The 19336-nt window shown below is 43.3% G+C and overlaps 1 protein-coding gene across 7 annotated transcripts in view; it reads left to right on the forward strand.

Annotated features, from left to right (window-relative positions):
- Nucleotides 1-1468: 1468 nt before the first annotated feature.
- Nucleotides 1469-19336, forward strand: part of UIMC1 (ubiquitin interaction motif containing 1) — a 152428-nt gene continuing 134560 nt past the window's right edge. For 6 of the 7 annotated variants that reach the window (XR_016308014.1, XM_089660656.1, XM_089660658.1 and 3 more), the window contains exons 1-2: nt 1469-1576; nt 7226-7402. Coding sequence is in view for 6 of the 7 variants with exons in the window: in XM_089660656.1 (XP_089516782.1) it covers nt 7238-7402 (165 nt within the window). In the remaining variant the exon portion in view is untranslated. Of the gene's footprint in view, nt 1587-7225; nt 7403-19336 lie in introns of all 7 variants that reach the window. The other variant, XM_089660657.1, reaches the window with a different exon arrangement.

Genomic DNA, 19336 nt, shown 5'->3' on the forward strand with positions numbered 1-19336 from the left:
AACTTTGCTCCCTCTGTGCTGCTGGTCGGTAGAACATTGCCCCTCTGTGCTGTTGGTCAGTAGAAGTTTGCCCCTCTGTGCTGTTGGTCAGTAGAAGTTTGCCCCCTTGTGCTGGTGATTAGTGGAACATTGGCCCCTTGTGCTGGTGGTCAGTGGAACATTGCCCTTCTGTGCTGTTGGTCAGTGGAACTTTGTCCCCTTGTGCTGGTGGTCAGTGGAACTTTGCCCCTCTGTGCTGGTGGTAAGTAGAACTTTGCCCCCTTGTGCTGGTGGTCGGTGGAACTTTGCTCCCTCTGTGCTGCTGGTCGGTAGAACATTGCCCCTCTGTGCTGGTGGTCAGTAGAAGTTTGCCCCTCTGTGCTGTTGGTCAGTAGAAGTTTGCCCCCTTGTGCTGGTGATTAGTGGAACATTGGCCCCTTGTGCTGGTGGTCAGTGGAACATTGCCCTTCTGTGCTGTTGGCCAGTGGAACTTTGTCCCCTTGTGCTGGTGGTCAGTGGAACTTTGCCCTCTTGTGCTGGTGGTCAGGGGAACATTGCCCCTCTGTGCTGGTGGTCAGTAGAACTTTGCCCCCTTGTGCTGGTGGTCAGTGGAACATTGCCCGTCTGTGCTGGTGGTCAGTTGAACATTGCCCGTCTGTGCTGGTGGTCAGTTGAACATTGCCCCTCTGTGCTGGTGGTCAGTGGAACTTTGCCCCTCTGTGCTGGTGGTCAGTGGAACTTTGCCCCTCTGTGCTGGTGGTCAGTGGAACTTTGCCCCTCTGTGCTGGTGATCAGTGGAACTTTGCCCCTCTGTGCTGGTGATCAGTGGAACTTTGCCCCTCTGTGCTGGTGATCAGTGGAACTTTGCCCCTCTGTGCTGGTGGTCAGTGGAACTTTGCCCCCTCTGTACTGCTGGTCAGTGGAACTTTGCCCCCTCTGTGCTGCTGGTCAGTGGAACTTTGCCCCTCTGTACTGGTGGTCAGTGGAACTTTGCCCCCTTGTGATGGTGGTCAGTGGAACTTTGCCCCTCTGTGCTGCTGGTCAGTGGAACTTTGCCCCTCTGTGCTGCTGGTCGGTAGAACTTTGCTCCCTCTGTGCTGCTGGTCGGTAGAACTTTGCCCCCTTGTGCTGGTGGTCACTGGAACTTTGCCCCCTTGTGCTGGTTGTCAGTGGAACTTTGACCCTCTGTGCTTGTGGTCAGTGGAACATTGCCCCTCTGTGATCAGCATTGTTAGCAGACTTTAACAAAATGGACACCGGAGTCTACAACTGTAGACACTTTCTGTTCACAAAAAAACTCTAGGGTCTACTATATTGTTTGCAGACCTTAACAAAATGGCCACCAGAGTCCATAACTGCAGACACTTTCTGTTTCCAGGCTCTTATATAGTGCTTTGCAGACTCCAGGAAAATGGCAACCAGTGTTCACTACTGCAGACACTTCCTGTCTACAATTTGAGCATGAGCGTTGCTCTTAGTGCTGGAGATAGGAAGATACTAGTGGTCATGTGACTCCCGTAGTCTCTCAGCAACAGGAAGCAGCAATTCAGGGCATGAACAGGAAAGCTACTGTTGGCGCTCTCATACATTCCTTTAGGTAATGAGCTGTAAGTAGATTTCAGAAGTGCTGTTTACATCCTATAGGTCTGGGGGACTTTGTATAAGGGGCTCTTGTTATTTAGGGTAGTTTGCCATCCATAGAGTACATATAGGAACCTGCATATGAGAATAGTCCTACTGGTGAGAAGAAGCAGCAGCTATGGGACTGGTAGCTCTATGTCCAGCAAGTGCTGAGCCCATTAAGGATCCACCATAGGACAAGCAGGGGGATTGTTACTGGTCCAGTATAGAGGTTCATCATACATAATGCCAGACACTTCCTGATAGTTATCTAATGCTGATTTCTCTGCTCAGCCATCCTTCTGGATCTGCTCTGGTGGGTTCATTCCTCTTTGATTCATTGTGTACCCACCAGAGTCTTCAGAAAAGTATCAAAGCCCAAATATATCTTTGTTATTTCAGATCGAGTTGGGAAAGGTAAACGACCCTTGCAATTTTTGGTTTCTGAACTGACAGTCAATTACAGTGGCTATGTGATCGGGCAGTCCTTTCTGCCCCCCCAGCGTAAAGACCCAGTTGAAGGGATGCTGGGTGGGAAGGGATTAAAGTGGTTGTAAACCCTTACAAATACCCAGTGAGGTGATACACAGAGATAAAACTAATCCTCTTACATAAGTTGTACCTGTTTATATGCTGTCCTGTTCTCTACATCTGGTCAAAGTGCAGACTTTATATAGCTTGTCTGAAAGCAGGAGGCAGGGGTCTTAAAATGTTAAGGTTCAATTTAAAAATAAAAATAAACATGTTATATTTACCTGCTCTGTGTTATGGTTTTGCACAGAGCAGCCCTGTTCCTCCTCCTCTTGGGTCTTGGTTCTCCCTGCTGCTGAGTGCCCCCACAGCAAGCTGCTTGTTCTAGGAGCACTAATGCATGCTGGTTTCCAAGCCACTTCTGTATCTATGAGACACACAGAGTGTGGCTCAGCCCTCCTCAGTGGCTGTGACTGACAGCAGTGGGAGCCATTAGTCCGAGCAAATGAGGAGCGAGAGACCTGGGAAAGCCGCTTCTCTCATGCACAGTGCTTGATCGCATTCAGGCTCAGGCAAGTATTAGTGAGGCTGAAGGCAGAGCTGCACACAGATTTTTTTTTTTACCTTTATACATAGAATGCATGAAGGTAAAATCAGCCTTTAAAGTAATATTAAAAGATGAAAAAAAAAATAAACATGACATACTTACCTGCTCTGTGCAATGGCCCTCTTCTCAGGTTCCTTGCTGGAGCTTTTGGCCCTTTCTTCCTGCTGAGTGCCCCCAAAGCAAGCAGGCTGCTATGAGGGCACTCAAGCAGGCTCACTCCTGAGCTGCTGCTCTACAAGTGCATTCACACACAGAGCCACAGCTTGGCCCTGCCCCCTTTCTCTGCTCATTGGCTCACTGGAAGTGATTGACAATAGCGGGAGCTGATGACTCCCTCTGCTGTCTCAGCCAATGAGGAGGGAGAGTTCCCATAGAGCTGAGGCTCTTGTGCACATCACTGCATTGGGTCTTGGGTAGGTATAAGGCGGGCTGCTGCACACAGAAGGTAAAAAACCTTGAGCCTTTACAACCATTTTGTTACACACTGCAGAGCTCAGTGAGGAGAGCTAATTGAAGGGAAGGGACACACCTCTCTTCACAGAGAACACAGTAACATAGCTGAGGATGACAAGCACAGGCTGTGTGCTGGAGCTTCCTCCCCAGTACCTTTTTTTGCTCTTGGTTTCAGGAAAACTTGTCAGAAATGATTCATGTTAAGGGGAACAAGGCAGCAGACAAAAATGACACTTAGTCCTCTAGATTGAGACACGTATATATGCTTTGTTCATATTTATTCTCTGAGGTTCACAACCACTTTAAAGTGTATGGAAATTCTAACACTGTTTTTCCCGATTTGGTTCTGTTATCTATACTATTTAAAATGTTTTGTTTTTTTCTGTTCACTAAGTGCAAAACAAACACCTCTTGCTCTTGTCAGAAATTCAGAGTTGGTCTCCACTTATTTATTGTCTCTCTCCCCCCCCCTTCAATATAAACTGGTAAAGAAAAGAAGAAACACCTGTGGGGAAAAAGCACCACCTTACATTCATGCCTAGTGTCCAAATCCTGCACGATGACGCTACAGCGCAGTGTAGTAACTGCTTCTTGCAAAATGTAGGCTACTTGCTGTGTCCCAAGATCTTGCCATAAGGATGATGAGGTCTTCCTCATCTAGGCACCACCGACATAGGTTAATGCTAAACTCCAGGAACTCAACCACTATCTAAAATGTTTTGGATCACTAGGGGCTAAGTCCGACAAAATGCATGCTACCTTGTAGACTTGTCTTCTGTTTTTACTGAGCACCAGGAGTACAGCTATCACAGTACTGGACCTCCTGGTCTCAGCTCCTGCAGCTGTAAAGTCATATAAGTTATATGCTGCCTCTCTGCCTGCTGCGCCCAACAATCACAGTGAAGTTTTTGTGCTGTGTCCCTGGGTGTGGGGGGGGGGTGCCTGTTGGGGGGTTAGAACTACTACTGTAGCGGAAAGCAGCATTACCTCTGTCAAAAAATTCCCCATGAATAGTGCTGCGCTACCCCCTAGTGACCCAAAAATTGATAAACACCCTCCTGAGCATTAAACCCAATGTATAAATGAATACATTTGTGAAAATAAAGTTACTAGTAAATAAGAAAACTGGCTCAGCCACTAAAGCCAAATGATATGTAAAACACATGTAGAAAATAAACCATAATCAAGCAGCAATAAACACCTGGCCAACTTATAATAAACACCCAGCTGAGCTGAAGAATAAAGTGTAGAGAGCAACAAGAACAGGAATAAACGTTTGAAACATATATCAGAAATAAAACATGATCACAATAGCAGTAAACACCTGGCTGAGCTATAATAAACACCCGGCTGAGCTGAAGCATAAAATGTGAAAACCAACAAAAACAGTACTAAATGATTGTGAAACAAATGCTCGGCTGAGCAATCAGCCCCACAATGGAGCAAATAGGTGATGAATCAAGTAAATGTTCAACTGGGTAGATATTCACAAAAAGTGCATAATAAAAAAAGGTAAGCAGCTCTACTGAATATATAGAAAAAAAAACAGATAAATGGTGAATGATAGGTAACCCACAATAAAGTGCAAAAGTGATATAAGTCTTTTCTTCCAACATTTAAAGTAATGCACCAGTGACTTAAACAGGTGTGCAAATCAATCGTGCTCCTCCACCTTCAGGCATGCACGCTCACCTTAACAGCTGACCCATAGAAAATATAGGTCAACATGCGCTCAATATTAATCCCACTGAATCCTCTGCTCCACAGGTTTCCCCTGGCACACTCAGGAACAGTCCTTTATGTCCCCACTCCGATGGATAGGTGCGGAAAAGATAAGGAACCCCTCATAGGCTTTATTACCATACAAATATATAAAAAAAAAAAGCCACTCGTGTAGATACAAGGTTCACAGAACCTATTACAAGCATTTAAGGGAAAAGCAGGGTGAACACAGATGGTGGCTCCTGCACGCACCAGAAAAGAGTTCACAAGCTTCCATTCACGAGTCACGTGGCTTCTTCAGGGATCATTATTATTGCATTATTTCTGTCAGTGCACTGAGAGTATAGCGATAGCTAAACTCCTGGCACTCAGTACGGGCTGGTTCACACTAGCTGTTGAGGGCCAGTAAAACCACATGGTTAAGCTGCGTTTTTACCACCTCCGCCCCTCAACTTCTCCCCTTTAGATGCAGAAGCAGTGGCTGGGAGTGTACACATGCAGCGGTAGCTGCGATGCTTTGGTTTGCAGTGGGAATTATACCCCGTCACTTTAAGTGGGCGTATTGCCCTCTGAGCATGACCCAATCTGCAAGCACCCTGCATCAGTATGCACTGTACACCGTTCCAGAGTGCTAGTGCCAAGTTCGAGGGGTAAAGCAGGCAGTGAGGAGGCAATACAACAAACCTGTAGATACTCTTTAAAATAGTTTTGCACCTCTGCATAACAAATGTTTGTTCATGCAATGTAATTATGTACCTATTGGAAACTGTTATGATTTTGTTGCATGGAGCCTGACATTGAGATTGGGGGGCTGGAGTATCCATACTAAGCACTTGGCTCTCAATGCAGCTCAGTACATGAGCCTGATAAAATCACAAATTAAGCATTACTGAGCCCCCTGGCCAGCCACTGTGCCTGTCACACAAGCAGGTGTTATATAGCAACAGAGAAGGTGAACCATGTAGTATGTGGAGCCTGATATTAAGGCAACAGTTTCCCTTTATATGCCTCCCCTTAGATTTACAGTGGGGAGAGCCTGATAAGGATGCTGAGATCTTAGTTCCCTATCAGGTCCGCCTCACTTGTGATTCTGTAGCGGCTATGGAATCCGCTCACTGCCATCTACACTGGATACTCTGCAGATACACTGCTAGACAGCCCAATAGCGGCTATGGAATCCGCCCACTGCTGTCTACTGTCAGTCACAATGGAGGCAGACCTAATAGGTCAGTATGTAGCATAAGGCAAAGATAAGCGAGCGCTATTATAAAATTACAGCTGCTAGGACACAAAAAGGTACCATAAAACCCCCCTAAAAATAAATGATCATAAAAGTCAGTGCAGCGCTGTTAAGGGTAAGGTAAAGTTAGGGTAAGAGGCTACAGCGTCCTGATGTCACGCCGCCGTTGGCGGCCATCCTGAACACATGGTCAGTCGTTTTCTTTTTCTCCTTGATTGTATGCACCTTATTTGGAAATAAAACTACCTGTTAAACGCAGTATCACACTATGTAGCATCATTCTTGGGCTTTCTGTGAGTCTCACTATTCGCAGAGCCCGTTTTAGAGTTGACCTGATACAGTGATACCAATTGAGGGACCTTGAAGGGAACAGGAACCTGACCATACCTGGGAGTGATTGATCTGGCTGACCTGATGAGAAAAAAGTGATCTCAAATGTGTGTTTTTAGCGCACATCTGGTGAGTGCACAGTTCGCTTATTTCCAGTCACACAATCTGTCACACCTGATCTAGAGGAATTTAGCACCTTTAGTTGAGATCTTCTACGATCTTCAAGTTCATTGCTTGGACTTTCACATACTTACCACTATGACCACTCATTTGTGGTCTTGTATGTTCTTTTGCACCTTATATTTATTGCATCTATGGTGTAAGGTTGTGATAATATTTGCATGATTTGTACTTTATATGAACTAAGATTTATTATTAATTTTATATATAAGCATTTTCTGCACATTCATTTAACAGCGCTGCACTGACTTTTATGATCATAGGTCAGTATGTAGCCTTGTGTCATTGGTTGCTAGAATGCTGGTGGTCTGTGCCCTAGCAACCAATTAATCTTTGTGGCTGACAGTGTCTTTACAGTCAGTGACACATGGGGGTGCTGTTGTTGCCCCAGTGTGAGTACTCCGACATGACTCAATGGGGGTTATTTACTAAAACTAGACTGTGCAAAAATCTGGTGCATTTCCAATGGGCCTGTACTGTCCGAAAAGTGTTACAAATTCTTTATGGAATTCTTCCTAATGTCTTTTTATGCAGTCTGCAGTTATTAGATTTTCACAGAAAAATACTGGTGTTTAAGAGCGAAGAATACACCTGTTTTATTCAGGACTGTTTAATCATTTCAGGTGGTCTTAAATATGCATCCTCTCAGGAAAAGAAAAAATCGCTCTGATAGTGCTTGCTCTCAGTATGGTACAGAAGAGGATGAACCCTCCACTTCAGAGCCTAGGAATAAGGCTTGTCCTGCAAATAAAATAGATGAGAAAGAACAATCCATTGTCATCTCTGATAGCGACAGCTTGGTATGTATTTTAAAATAGGGAATATGTTTTCATACTAGGATGTTTTGTTTTAAATGTAGACTAGCTGACTCTTCCCTAGCGTCAGCATGTTAGGACAGAATTTTGAATCAAAATAAAAGAATAGTGCTCTAAATGGTTATTTAAATGTGTACAGTTTCCATTTACTAGAGTTGTAAAGTTAACTTTTATAGGCCTCATGCTCATGGATGGTTACCAGCTCCTGTGCGTTGAGACAGCCAGGGAGCTGCTTGCGCGATGTACAGCTGCCAATACAAGCAAATGTTTTCTGCATTGGTATTTATCCACACATACCTTACTTTTCCCTGGATGCTGCAGTTTTGTTTTTGGGGAGAAGCTTTGTATGGACAGATGAGGGATCCTGTTAGGTTAGCAGAATCTTTGCAATTTAACTGTAATTCAGTACCTATACCAGGAATGTATTCTTCTAAGTGATACTTGTACTGAGCACTCAATCTCCACTAGGTGGTCTGTTTATTAGGAATGCCCAGTCATATTTTCCATCCCCATGCTTAGATTATCTGGGCTTGTTTCTGAATATTGGGATAACAAGGGTTTTTCTTTTGAAACTGAGACTAGTAAAACAACAGATTGTCTTTTTTTTTGAACACCGTATCATTGATCACTTTACCTGTACATGCAATATCAGTTGTCTCCAGAGGGATCGAACTCTGTGTCTGCATAGGGAGGCCTCAAACCAGTGCTTGACAAATTTGCTTTGAATCTAGGAGCCATTTTTTTAGCATGGGTTGTCAGCCCCCGGGACTTGCCTGGGGCCCAATCACGGGTTACAGGAAAGAAAATCATTTGATTCCCCCATCAACACAGTGTAGTTTTGATGGGGGAATCCCTACTGCGGAGCTATTGTGTTCTCCCAGTACAGGGAGCTGTCCCTGCCAGAAGAGCACAATAATTATAGCTAGGGGCTATAGCCCCTGGCAATAATAGCATGCTAAAATTCTGACATGCTGGTTGTACCCAAGTCGATTGATGGATGGACTTGGGTACAATCAGCTAGTCCATAGATGGATTGAATCTTGGCCGGTTCCTACTGAACCGGCTGAGTTTCGATCCATCTATGACCTGGCTTTAGTCTGGAAGGAATTCTTTCCACTCTAGCAGTGCTAGACTAGCAATAAATGTCCTGATAATCAAAGTTTTTTTCTATCTGATTGCAAACTTTCTAATTCAGCCAGCTCTTCTGCCTCAGGGTTCAGTATTTAACACTGCTTCTTAGTCTTTTTTAACAGAATGGCTATAGAAGGCCAAGTTCTGTGCACAACGTGGTTTATCAGAACCAGTTATAGCTACTATGTTTCTGACATGTAAAGCCTTTGGGGTTTATTTACTAAAGCTGGACTGAAGCGGGGTTGCACAGTGATCTCTGGTGAACTGTGTCCCTTGGACACAGCCCATTATCGAGCCATTGGCCACGGCTCTTTACCATGTGATTGGCTGTGTCCAATCACAGCCGTTCACAAATTTAAACACAGATCGGTAACTTGCTGTTACCTTCTTCCTCTCCTCACACACAGATCTTGTGTGAGGAGAGGAATCTTCTAAAAGTGAGTTACCGTTCTGTACACAGTGCACAAACACAGCCACAGTGGCCACCATCAGTGTACCTGTTGCTCATCAGTGTACCTGTCGCCCGTCAGTGCCCATCAGCAGTGCACCTGTCGCCCATCAATGCCCATCAGCAGTGCACCTGTCACACATCACCCATGCTGCCATCAGCAGAAGTCTCCGTCACACAGCCACCATCAGCAGTGTACCCATCACACAGCCACCATCACCAGGGTACCCGTCCTACAGCCACCATCAGCAGAGTACCATCACACAGCCACCATCACCAGGGTACCTGTCCTACAGCCACCATCAGCAGTCTACCTGTCCCAGTGCCAGCCAGGCATGTAAAAAATATTCAATATAAGTGAAGGATGAGAGCAACGGCGAGCTCTCACTGTCCGATTCTGATTCAGTGTATAAACCATACATATTGCCCATCAGCAGTGCACCTGTTGCCCATCATTGTCCAGCAGTGCGCCTGTCGCACATCGTCCATCAGCGCCGCCATCAGCAGAAGTCCCCATCACACAGCCACCATCAGCAGTGAACCCATCACACAGCCACCATCACCAGGGTACCCATCCTACAGCCACCATCAGCAATCTACCTGTCCCAGTGCCACCAGAGCCAGCCATGTAGAAAAACATTTACACTAGTGAGGAGGCGTTCAAAAGCCTCAGTATGACGGATGAGAGCAGCAGCAAAATCTCACTATCCGATTCTGATTCAGTGTATGAACCATACATGTCGCCCATCAGCAGTGCACCTGTTGCCCATCAGCAGTGCGCCTATTGCACATCATCCTTCAGTGCCGCCATTAGCAGAAGTCCCCGTCACACAGCCACCATCAGCAGGGTACCATCACACAGCCACCATCAGAAGAGTCCCGTCACACAGCCACCATCACCAGGGTACCTGTCCTACAGCCACCATCAGCAGTCTACCTGTCCCAGTGCCACCAGAGCCAGCCATTTAAAAAAAATGTTATACTAGTGAGGAGGTGTTCAAAATCCTCAGTATGACGGATGAGAGCAATGGCGAGCTCTCATTCTCCGATTCTGATTCAGTGTATGAACCATACATATCGCCCATCAGTGCCCATCTGTAGTGGACCTGTCATCCATCAGTGCCCATCAGCATTGCACCTGTTACCCATTTGCCCATCAGCAGTGCACCTGTCGCACATTGTCCATCAGTGCTGCTATCAGCAGAAGTCCCCGTCACACAGCCACCATCAGCAGAGTACCCGTCACACAGCCTCCATCACCAGGGTACCCGTCCTACAGCCACCATCAGCAGTCTACCAGTGCCACCAAAACCAGCCATGTCAAAACAAATGTACACTAGTGAGGAGTCAAAATCCTTAGTATGATGGATGAGAGCAGCGAGGAACTCTTACTGTCCGATTCTGATTCAATGTATGAACCCATCGAAAGTAGTGGATCAGTGACTGAATCAGGAAGAAATGGTCCCTCCTAAAAGGATACGGGGCTCTGAAAACTAGGCAGCCACCAGTAGTGCCATACACTCGAGTGGTCAATCGGCAAACACCAATGGTGCTAGACCCATGGATGAAAGGCCCAGGAACAGCACTGGAATATCCCATCATACACCAAGAATCAGGGCCCAAACATACCTCTAAGACGCTCTTGCCAACCAAATATGGCTACCCTCCAACTCCAGGATCAGCAAGCATTCCCCTTTCCACTGCACAGCCAGGTGTGCAGGCCAACACAGAAAATTTTGCAGATTTAAAAAGAAAAAAAAAAAAAAATTATTTCCTGACGGTTTACTTCATGTTATTGTGGACCAGACAAACCGTTTTGCCCAACAATTCATTACTAACAACCCCAGTTCATCCTATGCCTGTCCATTTGAATGGAGACCTCTTACTTTGTTATTATAAAGTTATTTTTGGGCTTCATCCTTAACAGGGGGCTTACAAAAAAAAAAAAAGGACATGCTTACTAGTCCACACATCCAATCCATCACATGCCCATTTATTCTGCTGTAATGCCCAGGTCATTTATGAGATGATCATGTGATTCCTTCATTTCAGTGACAATACCCACAGCCCTCCTTGACATCATCCCAACTATGACAAATTATACGAAATTCACCCACTTCTTAATTTTTTTTCCCAAAGACTTGCTGAACTTTGTGTCCCTGAACAAAATGTATGTGTGGACGAATCGCTTGTTCACTTAACTGGCTGGCTGGGAATCAAGCAATATATTCCAAGCAAAAGGGTCAGATATGGAGTAAAGCTCTACGAGTTTTGTGAAAGAGCCACTGGATATTGTATGTCCCAGCTGCAGCCCCCTGAGTGCCCAACCTACATTGGCACAAGTGGAAAAGTTGTCTGGGACCTGGCTTTTCCACTTTTCCAAAAAGGCTATCACATCTACCTTGACAATTTCTATACCTGTCTGCCCCTTTTCCGACACCTGTACCGTGAGAAAAGCTTAGCCTGCGGTACCTCCCGAAAAAAAAGGAAGGGCTTCCCACAAGCTCTAATAAACACCAGCCTACAAAGGGGGGAATCAGCAAATCTAAGAAACGATGAAGTGCTGGCTTTGAAGTGGAAGGATAAGAGAGACATTTACATCCTATCCACCCACCACAATGACACCTCGGTGAAAATTACTGGAAGACACAGTCCCAATCAAAAGCCTGTGGGCAAAAATTACACATCCAATTTCTTGACAACCTATCATGTTTTAGAAGGCCCTGGAGCACCAGGAAAGTGGACGTACCCACAAAATGACCCCATTTTGGAAAGCAAACTCTCCAATGTATTTTTTTTTGAGGCATAATGAGAGTCTTTTGAACATGTCATTTTTTTCCACATGTTTTTGGAAAATGTGGAAAGAAAATAAAACCCCCCCCCCCCCCCCCCCACCAAGTTGTCCATTTATAAAATAATTCCAACACATAGCACGTACATATCAAAAATTACACCCTAAATACATTCTGCCACCTCTCCTGATCATGGCCATACCAAATGTGTGAGACCTTTCCACAGCTTGGCCATATAGAGAGGCCCAACATCCAAGTAGCACCTTTATGAGTTCTAGGGGCAAAAATTACACATCTAATTTCCTGACAACCTATCACGTTTTTGAAGGCCTTGGAGCAATAGGAAAGTGGAAACACCCACAAAATGACCCCATTTTGGAAAGTAAAAACCACAACAATATAAACAATGTAGACGGTAGGAAGAGGAGTAGTCACCACAACATATTTTCTAATAGTCAGAATAAGTCTTTTGAACATTTAATTTTTTTCTACAAGTTTTCGGAAAACGTGGAAAGAAAATGAAAATTTTTTTTTTTAACACAAAGTTGTCAATCTATAAGATATTTCTAACAAACAGCATGTACATACCAAGAGTTACACCCCAAAATACTTTCTGCTAGTCCTCCTGACTATGGAGATACCACAGGTATTATGCCTTTTATAATCCAGACAGCAAGCAAAAGCATAGTTGATAAACAGGCCAGGGTCAGTTCAGGTGGAAGGCAGAAACGTTGTGGATAAACAATGTAGACGGCAGGCAGAGGAATAGTCACCACAACGTATTTTCTAAAAGTCAGAATGAGTTTTTTGAATATTTCATTTCTTTCTACAAGTTTTCAGAAAATGTGGAAAGAAAATGAAATTGTATTTTTTTAACACAAATTTGTCAATCTATAAAATATTTCTAACAAACAGCATGGACATGCCAAGAATTACACCCCAAAATACATTCTGCTACTCCTCCTGAGTATGGGGATACCACATGTGTAAGGCCTTTTCAATGTCTGTACAGATTATGTACCCAGCATTGCAACAAGTGTAACACAAAAATCAACAAACAATGTATAGGAAACAAATGTAAATGTAAACAAGAGATTAGGAATGGTTTGAGGAGAGCATTGGTCCAGATCAGTACAGGCAGTAGGCTAACATGCAGGCAGCAGGCAGGAACAAGGTCCATAAAACGTCCTGGGTTAGTACGGGTAGCAGGCAGAGATATGGTCAGCACAGCCAAATTATTGGTTAAGGCAGGAACATGGTCCATAAAATGTCATTACATGCAGCAGGCAGAGATATGATCAGCATAACCAAATTATTTGTCCAGGCAGCAGGCAGGAACATGGCCCATAAAATGTCCTGGGTCATTACAGGCAGCAGGCAGAGATATAGTCAGCACAGCCAAAGTATTGGTCCAGGCAGCAGGCAGGAACAACAGGCTTAGGGCTTAGGTCAGGTAGAAGCAGGTTACAGGGGTAGAGGCTTTATCCCACCCAATCTCTTTGAAGCCTCCGGACAAACAGACCCTGTTCCGGGAATTACAAAACCTGTAGAAAACCAAAAACTGTTAATTTCTACTAAGAACTCTACTCTGAAGCCCCTCACTTATATGGGACCCCTGTGTTATCTTGAATCCAACTACTGCAGTAGCAGGGCAAAAGATCAATCCAAGTGGCAGGCAAAAAACATGGTCAAGTAACAGGCCAAGGTCAGCCCAAGAAGAAGGCATAAACGTGGTTGATGATCCAGACGGCAGGCAGAAGCATAGTCGATAAACAGGCCACAGTCAGTTCAGGTAGAAGGCAAAAACGTGGTGGATAAACAATGTAGACAGCAGGCAGAGGAATAGTTGATAAACAGGCCAGGGTCAGTTAAGGTAGAAGGCAGTGGCATGGTTGGTTGAGGGTGCAGACAAATGATCAGCAGAGATATTGAAAATGGGGAAATGGCAAGCTGGTAGAAATATAGGTCAATATTTTAGTGAAGTGTGAAAACATCAGAAGCAGTCTCCAATGCACAGAACTGGTTGGGAGGGAAACTGGGGACAATGAAAGCTGGTATCTCTTCCAACTCCCCACTTGCTGCATACCCAACATGTTTTTTGGAGTCTTCAGCCTGCTTCTGTTGGTGAAATGTTCTCAGGGAAGTGGCGCTCATGAAGTGCAGGAGTGCACACTGGAAAATATTTAATTTTTGTGCATGAATCACGTGGCAATAATTTAATATTGTGTGGTTATGAAGATAATACACTATATTTAGTTTAATTTTTTTGAGGTGTTCTGGATCTGGATTGGTGAATTGAATTGGACACTTTATAGAACGTTTGAAGATTTATTTTATGTTGGACATTAATATCTCTGTGGATATCATTATTAGTGTGGACTATTATTTGGGATTAGGTTGTTGTTTTTGGGACAGGTTTTATTTAGAAAATTAAGAAATAGGAGTTTATTTGAGAAAAGGTTTACAGTATTCCCTGTAATACTCTCTGGTATTCTAGTACCAGAGTGTATTTATATGGTCATAAACACTTGAGTACAAGTGTCACAGCAATGTCTTAATTCAAATAAAAACTAGTGACGCACTGATATATTGGCTGAAAATAGAGCTATCGACATTTGGCTGACAGAAAAAAAAAGGTGCAGATAATAATTGACTTCAAAGCAAAATCGCATCCCATTGACGTCAATGCAAAAACACCTCCTATTTAAGTTTTTTTAAATTTTATATATATTTCTTTTTTTCTTCTGTTCAATTTTTGTGTGTTACTTTCAATAAAAGTTATTTTACATTACTGGGTTATATTTTTTAAATTCATTTTCATTTAAATTCATGATATTAATTAAAAAGCCAAATATAATACAATTTTATATATAAAAAGTATAGTTTTTTAAAAAAAAACCTGTCCATTTCGGTTTTTGGTTTTGGTCCAGAATTTTCATTTCGGTGCACTTCTAATAAAAACACAATTATTCCTCTCTAATCATTGTTTTATTAACTTTTAATAGGAATTTTTAATTTTTTATTGTTTTTTTTCATTTTCATTGATGAGTATTTATGGTCATGATCTTACAAGATCATGAGCACAAATCTCACTTCTACTACAGATTCTCTAGAATTCATGAAGAGTGGAGCGGGTAGATTCTGTTGTCTCTAATGGATTCTAAAAGTGGTGAAAAATGCGCTAAATTCATATACCTACCTTGAAATTGTACTTGAATTTGGTTCATGCTGCCCTACTTTTAGAATGCAGGTGAGACACTTTTGCCAAATCTGTCTGTCTGAGCCGGTTTCTCTCTGTACGCCAAAAGAGAGTTGGTCTTAGTTTGATTTTTACATTTGGTGCATTCAATGTGACACAATGTAAAAGAGAAGCATGTCAAAACCAGAAGTCAAATGCTTCATGAATTTGACGCAGTACTAACAAGAGGGATTAACACTAGAAAAGTGTTGCAGCATTCCCCCATTTGTGTCATTCACTTCTCTTTTCAGTTAGAGAAGAGAAGCACAAATGTTAATAAACAGGCTCTCCTCTGAGAGCTTTATATGTGGTGAAGAGCTGTGATGTATAAAGTCACTCTAAAACACACTTTAACAAACGTACACCTGTGTATCTTCACTTTGCCTCACACTTCAACAATCCTAGTGCACACAAAAACTCACTTTTTATATGTCAAAATCGCACAAAAAACAGCGGTTCTGCCTTAACCTCTGGTTTCTCAGCTCCCAGTTGTGATGTGAGTAGAGCTTAATACCATCAATAAATGAAATATCCATTTTAGATCACTGAGCTAAGGCGACATTTGAGAAAGTAATTAAATGAAGAAATTAATTAAACATGAAAGCATCATTCTTGAGAATTGTCAGCTTACAAGTATGTTTTCTAAAGCGCACTATGAGTTACTACAGCCTGTTTTTCTTTTTCAGGTAAAGATTGCTCAGAGCTGATGAGTGTTTCAAAGTATCAGGCATCAATAAAAACATAAACCAAAAAATACCAATTAATTTGCTGCATTTATTTTTCTTATAGTGGAACAGATGTTTAACATAGTACGTTTATTTCACACGGTTTCTGTGTCTTTTATCTCCTTCTATTCCAGAAGGATTTACATCTTCCTAATTTATCTGTGAGAGTATTTAACACCTTGTTTCTGTTGTGAAAACAAAGTTGTTAGACAATTTTTTAGTATGAGAGAAAAATTTAAATAATAATAATCACTCCCGACACATACGTTTTTAATGCTTAATTAACTTTATGGAAAACTGACAACGTGAAGATACAAAATAATTTGATAGTTTAAATTACAAAAAAAGAAATATCCATCTCCCATACAGAATGCTGACACTTGACGTGTATGTAAAACCACGACGATACTTTTTCATTTTTAATAGAGTAGGAAGGGGTCAAAACCTCTATCAGGATTTTTTTTTGCTGTGTACAGCTGGGGAGATTACCATCACATCCTGTCCTCAAAACACGAAAGGAAATTTAATATAAATCTCCTCAAAGTAAAGGGAATTCTATCTTATGGCCCGTACACACGATCAGTTTTTCTTTTCATTCAACCCAGCAGGCTGATCGAAAAAAACCTGACATATCGCTGTACTAACACAAGCAGTGCTAGTACAGCAATCTCCCCTGCTGAGCTATTATGTTCTGACAGGGGGACTGATCCCCCCCTTCCCCGCCAGAACACACTGGACAGCTCTTTAGCCATTGGCTGAGAGTGCTGATTGGAAGCTGATTGGCAGACCTTTTTTGGTCCTGCCCCTTCAACAGAAGCCGGATTGGCTGCTGTACACACTGGCTGAATGTCGGACAGTTTCTATTGAACCCAATGTTCGGCCCATGTGTATGGGCCTTTAAACAGTTGTCAGTGACACAGATGTCCCCATTGGATGATTTACCTTCTTTTCTTGGTCAGGTGACAGCTCTAACATTTTGTATTTCCCCTCATTTTTTGTCTGGGTGACAGTAGTCAAAAGGAAAAGCGTGTGACTCTTCCACACGCTACTGAAAACTAAAACAAAGTTTGCCTTTACTTGCACTTTAACCACCTCCCTCCCGCCATATAGTAATATGACGGATGCAAGGTGGTTCTCTCATTCTGGGAGGATGTCAGTTGATGTCGTCCAATTCTAACTGCGCATGCGCGGCTCCCGGAGTGCGCACACGGCGATTGGTGGTGCGCTGTGTCCCTCAGACACAGCGGATCACCGATCCACAGAAAGAGCCGAAGATGTCGGCTCGGTCATGTGATCAGCTGTGTCCAATCACAGCTGATCACATGTAAACAGGGAAATGCCGGTTATTGGCATTTCTCTCCTCTCGAGCTGTCACGCTGACGGCTCGAGAGGAGAGCCGGTAATTGGCATTCCGCGGAGGGGACATGTACACTGATCATCAGGGCACTGATGATCAATGTGCCCTGATGATCAGTGTAGCGCCAGCAGTGCCACCTGTCAGTGTCCATCAGTGCCATGTGCCAGTGCCCATCAGTGCCTACCAGTGCACATCAATGCCACATATCAGTGCCCATCTGAGCTGCCTTTCAGTGTCACCCATTAGTGCCACCTATCAATGCCAGTGGCAGCCTATCAGTGCCGCCTATCTGTGCCAGTCAGTGCCACCTAACATTGCCAGTCAGTGCCGCCTATCAGTGCCCATCAGTGATGCCTATCAATGCCCATCAGTGCCACCTACCAGTGCCTCCTCATCAGTATCCATCAGTACGACCTATCAGTGCCCATCACTGCAGCCTCATTAGCGCACATCAGTGAAGGAGAAAAATTACTTTTTTTTCCAACAGTGGTTTTTGGCTTGTTTAAGAAAAAATAAACCCAGAGTTGATTAAATACCAACAAAAGAAAGCTCTGTCTGTCACAAAAAAAGATAAAAATTTCATATGGGTACAGTGCTGCATGAATGCAAAATTGTCATTCAAAGTGCAACAGTGCTGAAATTTGGAAATTGGCCTGGGCAGGAAGGGGGTATAAGTGCCCTGTAGGCTTGTGGTTAAATGTGCAAAAAAAAAAAAAAAAGTACTGTATTTTTTTATCAGCTTTTGAAGTTGTACTTACAGGGAAGGCTTACCTGTAGGTACTGTGAAACTTACACTGTTTAGGAGATATTCACCCTTGATGCAGCTTCTGATGTCACTGGTTCATGTGCTGTGAAGGGACAACATACTCATGCCTTCCCTTCAGGGCTGTGCGCTGTAAACCCCGACTCCTGTGCAAATGCACGGGAGTGATGTTGTCACGGCTTGGCTATTCAAGGAACCGGGGAAAGATGGAAGCCCTGTCAGCGGTAACAGCGCATCACTGGAGGGCTTAGCCTTAAGGTAAGTCTGTCATCATGTGCTAGTATGTGATGCATACTAGCACATTGTGACATTGCCTTGCAGGGGATTTTTTTTTTTTTAAAGGCCGTGATTTGCTACCACTTTAATTGTATACTCCAGTCAAAACTAAAACTGAAGCTGGCATTACTAACAGGGAACATTGAGTATTTTCCCAGGACCTCTGTTTTTATTTGGGCATAGCTATTTTCCAGTAGGTCCCCTTACTGCCAAAAACTACCTTTTCAGTAATTATTTCTGGGAATGTCACCAGGTAATCCCATCCTTTCGACTCTATATTTCTCGCCTTTTCTCAGAGCTAGAAAGGAAAGTTGCAGATCACATCATTTTCTCAGAAGTGACATTTTCTCCCAGCAATACATGTGAGAAGGTCAATTTAGATGAATGTGAATTGAGGGGAAAAAAAAATGTATGTTAGCATTGACTTGGTTTTAATGCTAGAAAGTATGACCCAAAAGGTTATGGTATAAGGGGGCTAATGGAGCCAAAAAGCCCTACTACAGTGTTTTTTACTGAATGTTTTTTAACTTGTCTTTCTGTTAGCTTTGCTTATATGTGTTTAGTATTTTGAGAGTTTAAAGTGGTTCTAAAGGCTGATGTTTTTTTTCCCTTCGTGCATTTTACCTTCAGTGTGCTGTTTTACCTGGCAGACCCCCCAGTACTTACCTGATCCCAATCCAGTGATGTACACAAGAGCAGTGGCTCTCCTGGTTCAATCCCTCTTCATTGGCTGAGACACAGCAGCAGGAGGCAATGGCTCCCACTGCTGCCAATCACAGGCATTGAGGAGGGAGTGGGGGCGGGGCCGGGTTTCTTTCTGTGTGTCTTATAGGTGACTGCCCCCATAGCAAGCAGCTTGCTCTGGGCACACCCAGCAGGGGGGAGGAACTAGGAGTGCCAGTGGAGGACCCAAGACAAGGATGATTGGGGCTGCTCTGTGCAAAACATTGAGCAGGTAAGTAAGACATGTTTATTTGTTTGTTGTTTGTTGTTTTTTTTTTACATCTGAACCTTTAGTTTCATTTTGAGGTAGACTAGATGATAATATGCTGTATCATCTGTAATCATTTTTTCTGTCTGCATGGTGTTGTCCTCCTTGCGTATCCAATTATTCAGATAGAACATATGATTATTATGTAGAACATCCAATCAAAAAAAATACAAAAAGTGTTCAGTTATTTACTCTAGT

This window comes from Staurois parvus, unplaced genomic scaffold, assembly GCF_062004578.1.
Source record: "Staurois parvus isolate SC_StPar_1 unplaced genomic scaffold, SC_StPar_1.0 ptg001258l, whole genome shotgun sequence".
NCBI lineage: Eukaryota > Metazoa > Chordata > Amphibia > Anura > Ranidae > Staurois > Staurois parvus.